Below are 12,450 nucleotides of genomic sequence, written 5' to 3' on the forward strand. Positions count from 1 at the left end.
GATCAATGTGCAAGAAATCCATTGTGACGTCACTCGAAAGGACGATAACTCCGTTAGTCTTAAAAGTAATGGAAATTGGTGGTGTGTTATTTACTTAATTAAGGAATGAATTCAATATTTATTAGTTTTATACGATATAAAATGGTTGGGGACAGTTTACGTTTTATAAACCGCGAAGCGGTTTATAAAAAAGCGTAAACTGTTTCAAACCATTTTATATCGAATAAAACTAATAAATATTGAATTCATTGCTTATAATTTAATTTTTTTACTCTTCATTGTAGATAAAAACGGTCATTTGACCTTTAAAATGACATACATTTGTACAAAATTCAAACGTAACGTCAGGCGTATTGATACGTTTTTGACGTTAGTCTTACTATGACGTAGGCAACATTCTTTATACGATATAAAATAATTTTTTAGCCAATCAGAAAGTGCGTTACAACCAGAATTAAATTATAATGCATGAACATAGTCTTTTACCTTTTTCTCGTGAGAGTGTGAAAATGGGAAACCATAATTACAGGGAACTACTGGGATTATTAAAACAAAGCATTACTGGTCCAATTTACTGACGCCAAAAAAATCTGTTGAATGAATGTGCAAATAGTCCGAATTTTCTATTCACACACGCCTTGCCGGTAGAGCTCGCTGCGCTCGCTATAATTATATAATATATAATCGAATTTTTAAATCGTACTTGAGTATACCTGCGCTCTATACTTACAAAGGCAAAATATCAAGGAAAAAATGGCGATATTTACATTTGCAAACAAAATCTACTTAAGTGACGTCATAGATGGACAGGTCAAGGACAATGGTGACTACTTTGGAGTCTAATATGTTAGACAACCTCTATATAATATTGGATAAAGATTTGATTTTGATACGATACTACATAAGAATTGGTTAAAATCGGGGGGGGGGGGTAGGAACCATTTGATCACATATATACAATGTAGTCCTTAATTGTAATATACACCATTCTGACATTGCCTCTGACATTTTGCCGTTTTTATAACAGGTTAACAGTAGGTTTTTGGGCCTCCGTTTGGTTGCATTGGCGGATCCAGAGGCGGGGGGGGGGGGGTTCCGGGAGTCGGAACCCCCCCCTCTGGATCATCATCAACATCATAAACATCAAAGACATAATAAAGTTACCAAAATATCCATTATAATACATGTAGTTTGTCGTTATAAGTCTGAGTTATTTTTTGTTTCTTAGTGTTTCTTTTCTATTAAGCATAGACGTACTTTCTCATTGCTGGAGACTTGGGCTTGAGGCTAAATAATATGCAAATCTTCCTTACCTAAACCAAAACGGCAAAACGCTCAATAATGCAGTGCACTCTGCTGTTGAAATAGATAGTGACGAGATAAATGTTTATTAAATACAGTTGTATATGCACGGAAAAAGTTCAAAAAGTCCTTGTTTATTGACAAATGATTAATTTTGCACATATTGGTTTTCATCAAATGGAACCCCCCCTTTTCCAAATTGCTGGATCCGCCTCTGTGTTGCTGTACATTTCAGAAACAGTATCGCTATTCAATTTGAAGGAGCAGTTATTTTTCGAATCATGTCAAGGTAGACTGACAAGGAGGTGCATTTTGCTTATTTCAACTCACGGCCAACGACCCTAGTTCAATTTTAAAACATTCATGTTTAAAAACATTCATGCATTCTGCACTCACTTCTACGTGTATTCAGAGGGATTGTCAGAAAGGGAAATTCAACAAATGAACTGATGGAATTTACAGCGTTCAGATCTAACAATGGAATTTACAGCGTTCAGATCTTACAATATATATTATACATTTGCATGTAAATGTAAAAAAAAATTAAACCAGCCAAAAAATTATGAAACTAACCTCTACAATCACATGACGAAAAGTCATAGACAAGGACTTTTTTCTCGTGGCAGAAGGACTGACTGAAGTTTCCTGAACACACGTGTGTGCTGCAGTCTGAATCACTTTTACAGTTGACATCTGTGGGACAATGTTTATTAAGATATTGACCTTGTATGAATTCAACAACGATCTCTATCTATACTTATAAATTAAGACATTTTGCAAATAAACTACAAAATGCCTGCACCAGAGTACTTGCTGACACCTTTGGTATTTCAACACTTGTGTGATGTTGACCGTAAGGTATAATTGGATTTTAACTGGTAAGTTATTATTGTGAAATAAATCAGAAACCTACTCTCATTTTCGATAAACAAGCCCGAAATAGCAAAAATAAGATTAAGGTGACGGACACGCTTTGGCGGATCCAAGTCAGGGATAGTCTCGATCAAAATAAATACTTGCAATGAAATAATATTCAATGATTATGCATAGAGTGAATATATGTACTGTGAGCCTATTTAGAGAAAATATAAAAGTTAAGATTTGACAAATGTTGAATAAAAAAAAAATAAGTCAATACGTTTCTTAAATGGCCGATTTTAGTTTTGATACTCATTTGCTTGCGAAGTACGACCTCTGGTGAGAGAACGGGATAAAACTTTCCTGAACGGGGTAACCAAGAACGCAGATTGACTATTAACGAAAAGGGTAGAACGAGTTCATCATGCATCGCGGGCAGATACATGTACCTTGGATCGGACTTCGATTAATGCAAAAAAAAAAAATAGATGCTGTCATTAGACAGTAATACTCGCACCAAGTGTTTGCCCCTTTTACAAAAATCTGTACTCCAGTTGTGATAACAAATTACATGATGTTGATATTAGTACAATAGTTGATAAGACAAAGGTTAACTTATTAGATAATGATATGTCATGTAAATTAGAGGGTATTATCACTAGAGAGGAAGCCCTTGCTGCTTTCAAGGGAATGAAAAATGATAAAAGCCCTGGTACTGATGGCTTCTCTGCAGAATTTTTTAAATTTTTTTGGAAGGATATTGGCCACTTTTTGATTAGATCATTAAATTTTGGATTTAGTAAAGGGGAATTATCTATAACTCAAAATCAAGGTATAATATCAATACTACCAAAAGGAACTAAGCCAAGAGAATACCTGAGTAACTGGCGTCCTATATCTTTACTTAATGTTACATATAAGATAGCATCAGCATGCATTGCAAACAGAATAAAAACAGTCTTAAACTTTTTAATTCATGATAATCAGAAGGGCTTCCTCAAAGATAGGTTTATTGGAGAAAATACTAGGCTTATACATGATGCTCTTCACATCACTAAAGAAGAACAAATTCCAGGAATGATTTTACTTATTGACTTCGAAAAAGCTTTTGACTCCATATCTTGGAGATTTATGTATGATACGTTAAGATTTTTTAACTTTGGTCATGAACTCATCAAATGGATATCAGTATTATATAATAAGGCAAAATTATGCGTTATCCAGAATGGGATCTTCTCAGAATGTTTTGAAATTGGAAGGGGTTGTCGACAGGGTGACCCTGTCTCTCCATATCTTTTTAACCTGTGTGTCGAAATCATGGGACACATGATACGACAAAATATAAATATTAAAGGTATTAAAATAGGAAAAGAAAAAATTTGTTTACAACAGTATGCTGATGACACAGTTTTGTTTTTAGATGGATCAGAAAAATCTCTCAAGTCTGCTCTCGACCTACTCTTCCAGTTTTCAAAATTTTCAGGGCTTAAGCCTAATATTAACAAAACTAAAGCAATCTGGATAGGATCCATGATTAACAGTCAAGTTTTCCTTTGTCAAGATACTGGGCTCCAGTGGACATATGAACCTTTTACAGTTTTAGGTGTAACTTATACAGCTAATCTGGAAAACATGGAACATCTGAACTTTAATGAGAAATTTAATCTGGTACAAAAAGAAATAACACAATGGTCAAAGAGAAACATCTCTCCTATTGGCAGAATTACAGTTGTGAAAAGCTTATTCTTATCCAAGTTTACCCATTTATTTACAGTGTTACCTAAACCAAACTCTCAGTGGATTAAAAAATTAGAGCAAGTTTTCTATAAATATATCTGGGGTAATAAAATTGATAAAGTTTCTAGGAAAACTTTACAGTTGGACTATGATAAAGGGGGATGTAGAATGGTTCATATTGATACATACATAAAATCTCTTAAACTTACTTGGATAAGAAGGCTTCTTCACTCTAATTCGGAATGGTCCATGTTTTTCAATGAAGTAATTAATTGTAACACTGCTCATCTCATACAATTTGGATCAAAGTACTCTAAACAAAAAGCTAATTCAACAACAAATCTATTTTGGAAAGAAACTCTTTCTTACTTTGCTGATTTTCTGGTTTCTATAGAGCCAAAATGTGAACATGATATATTATTAGAACCACTTTGGTTTAATGAGAAGATCAGTGTGCAAAATAACTATATTTTTTATAAGTCTGCTGGATAAGCAGGGGAACTTTATTAATTATGAACAAATAACCAATGATTACCTAGTTAAGCTACCATTTACTAAATATGAAGGTTTAAAAAAGGCTATATTAAGCTCCTGGCCCAGTATCAGGCAATTTTCACATGAATTAGTAGTAAAACCGTACCAGTTAGAATCTATAATAATTCTGTGTAAAGATAAAAAAGGCTCAAGAACATTATATGACTTTTTTTATCTCAAAACTACAGCATAGGCCAATATGTGAATCTAAGTGGGAAATTGACTTAAATCTCGAACCAGACTTTAATTGGAACCTCATATATTGCAACTCTAAGTTAATCACAAAAGATACAGAACTGGTATGGTTTAATTACAGAATAATTCATAGAATTTTAGGTATAAATAAATTTTTGTATCTTTCTAAGATAAAAAACAATAACTTATGTGCAATATGTATGTTGGAACCTGAAACTTTTAAGCACTTATTCTACCAATGCCCGCTAATCTTTAATCTCTGGACAAAATTGTCAGACTATATTTTTAATAGATCTGGCAAGAGAATAACATTTGATATCCAGAGTGTACTATTAGGTGATCCAGATATGGATCATGTAGTTAATTTGATTATTATATTAGTAAAAAAATTCATTTTTCAAAGGTCGAGAAAAGATATAAAGATATGTTTTGAAATTTTAATGTCCTATTTACAAACCTATTACAATACTGAAAGGAAACTATTTACTACTGTAGACTTTACTAAGAGATGGTCACCATGGAGTTGTCTCTTTCCAGTATAAATATTTAATTAACACATCAATGATGATGTAGATATTAATCTTCTTCTTTTTCTTTAGATAATTTGTACTGTATGTATCTTTAAATATTTATAGGTGTATACAAATTTACTGTACCAACTTGCTGTGTGTGAGAGTCTGTGAGAAAGGGGTGTTCTGTCTGTCTGTCTATATACTATAAAAATTAAAAATTAAATTATGCCCCCTCCCCGTGGCGGTTGTCGGTCTGTGTGCATACATATGTACATCATCGTGTGCACAGATTTAGAGAAGGGGTGGGAGTGAGGGGTCCAGACCCCCCCCCCCCCATGAAAATTCATTTATATTAATTGTAAAATTACCAAAAATACACCTTGGACCCCAATGCTCTTACAGACATGTAAACGCTCTAACCCACTGCCCTTCGATGTTAGGTAACATTATTTGGGGGGTAAATATTTAATTAATATTTAATATACTTTATTGTTTATCTCAATAGAAAGAATACATCACAATATGCAGGTGTCTTGCACCACCTTAAAGCTAGTTAATTACCCAATAAAATGGTGCAAATGGATTTGAAGAATAGGTCATAAAAATACATGCATGTTACAAATAACTGATCTTTGTCTGAAGTAACATACACAACACAGGTCTGCAGGTATCATTAGCGGGCACTAGTTTTACCCAGCTCTTCGATTAGGTGGGTTCGCGTGTATACATACATGTCTGTGTTTTCCATGTGCAGAAAAGGATTAGTTAAGATCAGCTAAAGGAATTCATTATTGTGTTTTAATTGGATTATCATTATGATGCTGACCAAATTATAGGTAAGCATAATACATGTAGTAGCAATAGCACAATATAATGAGATGCCAGCATACATAAGTTCTACTTTCACTTTCTAAATGTGATCTCGATCCCTTTGACAGCATACTGTATCATCATCTTTTAATATTTAAATAAGCTTATCATCGTTACCTGTCCCATCGCATTTGTAAAGTTTCTGTCATTTTAGTTGCAAAAGTTATTTTTTTCATTTGTCAGACTTGCACTATTGAGTTGACCCCATCTTGACCCTGTATAAACAATTTCTTATTAAATTTCTTATTAAATTTAAAAAACTACATACTAACATGTAAGTAAGTGTACTAAACACTTAATTATCATTTTTATATGAGTTATAATAGGAAGGAAGGAGTATTTCTTTCTTAATGTATTATAATGCATCAAATACAATGTAGGTCATGACCTTATGGGACTAGCTGTTCTGACCCCATGAAACAGGAAAATACAAAATATCTTCTAATGTCATTACGATGCATCAAATGGTGTAAAGTACATTAATGACCCCCAGGCGTTGTCTTTAACTGGCTTTGCCCGAGTAAGTGCATAGGAGAATTGATTAAAATCAACTCCCAATAAAGTATTTTATCTTATTCATATGTTACAGTAGTGTTTGATCCATGTGGGTAATTCCTAGCCTAATGATGTCATTGCTTTGTTTAGGAGACTTTACAATTGCCCCAAATAGGCGAATACACATGCATATAACATTTTGTTTATAAATCTTAAAAACAGAATTAAGCAATTTCAAAATGTTAATGTGCATCAGGAGAGAAAAAGCAATCAAGAAATGATTTAAAATTGGCTACTGCAAACATGTAAGAATGTATTAAGAAGACTGAATCTTAACAACCAGGTTAGATGGGGGGGGTGTGAATGTGGAGTATAAACATTCATAATTTGAATCATTTATTGTTATTAATTTTAACTTGTCAATGAATACTAGTTATTGATCCCAAGGTAGAAATATGACCTCTGATCATATCTCAATAGATCATTTGTCAATTATGCAAGGTGTAATGTAATTTTTTTTAAGAAATACATTTTTTACCAGTTTATAAAAGTTTTTAGATACCCAAATTATATTTTGATTTAATAGATCATTCGACAATTAAGGGGGGGGGGGGTAGGGCCGGCTTATATTTGAGCTTGTTTGGGGGTGGGGGTTCCAAGTCATATATTTGACAAATTTTTAATGTGATTTAAAATAAGACTAAGCCATACTACAGTCATGAACATGAATAGTATAGAACAAAACACAAACTAATACATGTATATATACATAGGAAGTATTACAAAACATAGATGATTGATCTATATCTGGGTTCTTAAATTGAATCATATATCATGTACATATTATATTATTGTTTTTTTGTTCAAGGCATTTCAGATGGTATGTAGGTCGATCATGATTCCAAGCGCTCTTCCTGAAATTGTCAAATATCATAAAAACCATTGAGATCCCCACCTTAATCCAAAGATATTATTCCTCCTTAGGTCATGGCTCATCAGATCATTATGGCATGTAAGTCATGACCCTAACGGGTGTCAAAAGGGTGTGGGGTCTAACATTGAACCTTGTACGAAGATTAATCGTAGACTCTATTTTAAATGGTAAGTTGAAAACGGACAAAGATAATAATATAGTGTTTTCATAATCATATATTGACTGTTACTGGCAATATATAAGGTTTATTAGATCTGACCCCTGGGGTCATCCCCACCCCCCAGGAATTTGAAATTACCATACATCAGTCAGAAACTGTTATAATCATGACCCCTAAACCATATATATTCATGTTTCTGATGTCAAGGGGCATCAAATGTTATGTCTTGGGCCCTGTGGGTGGTCCTGACCCCCTCAAACAGCAAGTCCCTTAATATCTTCAAAACAGTTGAGATCCCCACCCTTAAACCATATATATTCTTGTTCCTTGTGTCAAGGGTCATCAAACGGTATGTAGGTCATGGGCCCCGGGGGTGGTCATGACCCCCCTCGAACAGGAAGTACACGAATATCTTGAAAAAGGTTGAGATCCCCACCCCTTAACCATAAATATATTCTTGATCCTTAAAGGGCATCAAAAGATATGTAGGTAATGGGCCTCAGGGTTAAATTTATTTTTTCAAAACCGTAATGCACATCTACATTGATCTATGGAACAGTACCTATCATATCCAAAGATATGATGTGTCTATCCATTAAATCATAAAAGGAGTTCTAGGATCTATGTTTTTTTTAAGTGATAACCGTAAATTTTCTGCTACTTTTTGACTCCCTGGATGAAATTTAAATTTTTAAAACCTTACTGCACATCTATAGAACAGTCCCTATCATATCCCAAGATGTGATGTGTCTATCCATTAAATCATAAGAGGAGTTCTGGGATCTATGGGGTTTTTTTGAGTGATAAACGTCAATTTTCTGCTACTATTTGACTCCCTGGATAAAATTCAGATTTTTAAAATCTTATTGCACATCTATAGGACAGCCCCAATTATATCCCAAGAGATGACGTAGCTACCCCAAAAGTTGTAAGAGGAGTTCTGGGAACCATACCTTTTTGCAAAAAAAACGTCATTTTTTGTTGCCCACTGATCCTCTTAATAAAAAATAAAATTCTGGAACCCGATCACACTTCAATATGACACCCCAAATCATATTCTAGAAGATCATTTGGCTACTGCAAAAAGAAAATGACGTTTTTGAAACCAGTTTTTTTGTAAAAAAAAAAAAAAAACCGTCATCTTTTAGCAATTAATTGACCCCCAGGACAAAATTGAAAATTCCGAAACCTTATTGCGCATCTATAGGATCCCCTAAAACATATTCCAAGAGATGATTTGTCTACTGTTGAAAATGTAGGAGGAGTTCAAGGAAGAAGGTTTTTTGTGAAAAAACGTCATTTTTTATTAATCATTTGACCCCCAGGACTACCAGAGAATTTTTGATACCTTTTTACAAAACAACATGACACCCAAATCAAACTTTAAGAGTTCAGATTGCTGGTTTATAAGATGTAAGAGCAGTTTGAGAAAGTAAAACGTGACAGACCGACGGACGGACGGACGGAACAGAGTAACAACAATTAATATACCCGAACTTTCTTTAGAATTAAAGTGCGGGTATAATAATAAATAAAATAGAACAATTATTGCAACTTCAGTATTTCTAGAGCGGGTTGCAAGAAACGGGTTGAGTAATAAACATCATAGCGGAAAGTGTATGGCGACTTAACCATCGGGTAGATGCTTTGAATCTGACAACTTTGGTTTCAAATATTTATACATGTATGCATGCAAATGGATAATAATGCATAGCCTAGCGTTTTTAGTCCCCTACCGGTTTCACCGGAGGGGACTATAGCTTTCCTCTGCGTCCGTCAGTCCGTCTGTCTGTCTGTCTGTCCGTCTGTCCCACTTCAGTTTTCCACTGTTTTTTCTTTATGCGTTGGACGAATGATATGAAACTTGCTGAGCAGCTTCAAAATATTAAACTACAGATCAAGTGCGTCTGGTTGACATATTTTCAAGAAAATTAATTTTTTATATTCCAATTTTTTAATGTTCGGGTTCGTTATCGGGCTCGGTGTGTATCAAATAAACGAGGAAAGCATGTTGTCAGTAATAATATCGTGCATTACTTAGACCATTCCTTTTATTGTTTCTAACAAACAAATACGTTCTGTAAAATAGTATCAAGCATAATTGTGTTGTAAATTTAATCGACAGGGTTTTTTGTATTATTACAATCGTGTTCGTTATCGGGTTGGTCTGTTGAGACGGTAAGAAATGATATTCTGCATAACAGTGCATTGTTTTCACAAATTTCTACAAACCGGTAGGGGACGTGTATTGCTTATGGAATATTCTCAGAATGCTTGTTTATTTCAGTTTCATACCACGACAGATTGGTTGTAAACCTTAGACATTAATTTGTAAACATTTATGAACAGATTATTATACCCCCGCTCCGAAGGAGAGGGGGTATACTGTTTTACCCTTGTGTGTCTGTCTGTCCGTCCGTCTGTCTGTCCGTCTGTCCGTCTGTCTGTCCGTCCGTAACAAAAATTTCTGTCGCATTTATCTCAGCAACTATTTATCGCAGATGCTTGAAATTTTAACACAGTGTCTGTTAAGGCATGCCATATCGTGGGATATATTTTTGTACCAATCGGACGTCAACTTCCTGTTAAATGACGACTTTGCTTATTTTTTAACCAAAATTTTCAAACAAATTTTCGTCAAAGATTTCTCAGCAACTGTTTATCGCAGATGCTTGAAATTTTAACACAGTATTTGTATAGGCATGCCATATCGTGGGATATATTTTTGTACCAATCAGACGTCAACTTCCTGTTAAATGTCGACTTTGTTTATTTTTAGCAAAACTTTTCAAACAAATTTCCGTCAAAGAATTCTCAGCAACTGTTTACCGCAGATGCTTGAAATTTTTACACAGTATTTGTATAGGCATGCTATATCGTGGGATATATTTTTGTACCAATCAGACGTCAACTTCCTGTTTAATGACAACTTTGTTTATTTTTAGCAAAACTTTTCAAACAAATTTCTGTCAAAGAATTCTCAGCAACTGTTTATCGCAGATGTTTGAAATTTTTACACAGTATTTGTATAGGCATGCTATATCATGGGATGTATTTTTGTACCAATCGGACGTCAACTTCCTGTTAAATGACGACTTTGTTTATTTTTAGCCAAAATTTTCAAACAAATTTTCATCAAAGATTTCTCAGCAGCTATTTTTGGAGATGCTTGAAATTTGTACACAGTGTTTGTTTAGGCATGCCATATTGTGGGATATATTTTTGTATCAATCAGATGTCAACTTCCTGTTAAATAATGACTTTGTTTATTTTTAGCCAAAATATTCAAACAAATTTTCGTCAAAGATTTCTCAGCAGCTATTTATCGGAGATGTTTGAAATTTTTACACAGTGTTTGTTAAGGCATGCCATATTGTGGGATATATTTTTTTACCAATCGGACGTCATCTTCCTGTTAAATGAGTACTTTGTTTATTTTAGCCAAAATTTTCAAACAAATTTTCCTCAAAGATTTCTCAGCAGCTATTTATCGCAGATGCTTGAAATTTTAACACACTATTTGTTTAGGCATGCCATATTGTGGGATATATTTCTGTACCAATCGGATGCCAGCTTTCTGTTAAATGTCGACTTTGCTTATTTTGCATATTCACATCAGAGCGGGGGTATCACTAGTGAGCATTGGCTCACAGATATCTTGTTATATTCTACGTCTATATATGGATAAATGATGTATGCATAAAACGGGGAAGTTTAATGGGAATGGCCCCACCCTACCCCTCAAGATTGTTTTATCTGAAATTCTTATAATAGAAATTATATTTAAAATTGACCTAAAGAACTAAATGTAAAGAGAGATGCACTAAATACCTATTCACTGGTTTTGACATAAATACTATAAAAAAGCAGTTTTTTCCATTTTGAAAAAAGGATAAGGAAAAAATCAGGCAAAATATATACAAAAAAATATGGTTTACCACATTAAGCATTATATCATAATAATGTGTAAAGTGTTAATTCCCGCGCTTGCGCAGGTTATCATCTAGTATTTCAAAAAAAAAACTACCAGGCATTTGTCTGCATTCACATTTCCTTTCAAAAGTATCGTCCCTGCAGTGGCCAACCATTCCTGTTGAGCAATTACAGTGATGGTCATCGGTACACTCTTAAAAAAAAAGGATATACAGTAGAATATGTTGTTTTCTTGATTTTTAGCTCACCTGAGTTGAAAGCTGAAGTGAGCTTTTCTAATCACATTTTGTCCGCCCGTCTGTAAACTTTTTTTTACATTTTGTACTTCCTCTTTAAAACCGCTTGGCCAATTTCAACCAAATGAGACACAAAGCATCCTTATGGGATGGCGAATATAAATTGCAGAAATTAAAGGCCAGTTCAAAGAGAACACCTCGAAACTGTAATACAAAAAAAGTAGGGGGGGGTGCATTTTTAAAAATTCTTCTCAACAACTATTGCCTCAATTAAATTCAACGTACTTAAGCATAAACCATCTTTATGGAATAAAAAGATATATTAAATATATTAAAGGCTAATTTTGTTGCAATTCTGAGTTATTACGAAAATAATAATAAAGGAAAGGCTAGATTCAATCAGTTTATAACTTCGGGTTCGGTATAATTCCATATTTCAAAAACAAGGTTCTTTGTTTAAAGCAGCCATGTTGGATGTTTAATAAACGGGTCGACCTGACAAAGATGGATTTGTTTGTTGTGCAACAGTTCGCTTTGTTATGCTTTGTAACTTGGGGAACTATTACCCTGTACTTTGTAATTTTTACGTATCAAATCGAACATAGACTTCGGTAGATCATACAGTTGACTGTTTACCTGCGCTAAATAAGCAAAATCTGATGTATCAAGAACATACTAAAATAC

The 12,450-nt window shown here is 33.9% G+C and overlaps 1 protein-coding gene across 5 annotated transcripts in view; it reads right to left on the reverse strand.

Annotated features, from left to right (window-relative positions):
- Window positions 1–12,450, reverse strand: part of LOC128179823 (protein psiF-like) — a 62,462-nt gene that overhangs the window by 30,450 nt on the left and 19,562 nt on the right. For 3 of the 5 annotated variants that reach the window (XM_052847487.1, XM_052847479.1, XM_052847469.1), the window contains exons 5-6: window positions 11,625–11,723; window positions 1,876–1,995 (exon numbers count right to left, since the gene is read on the reverse strand). The exons of 1 other annotated variant lie outside the window; for it this stretch is intronic. In XM_052847487.1, coding sequence (XP_052703447.1) covers window positions 1,876–1,995; window positions 11,625–11,723 — 219 coding nt within the window. The remainder of the gene's footprint in view (window positions 1–1,875; window positions 1,996–11,624; window positions 11,724–12,450) is intronic. One more of the 5 variants, XM_052847493.1, reaches the window with a different exon arrangement.

The sequence above is a fragment of the Crassostrea angulata genome, chromosome 1 (assembly GCF_025612915.1).
Source record: "Crassostrea angulata isolate pt1a10 chromosome 1, ASM2561291v2, whole genome shotgun sequence".
Lineage (NCBI taxonomy): Eukaryota > Metazoa > Mollusca > Bivalvia > Ostreida > Ostreidae > Magallana > Magallana angulata.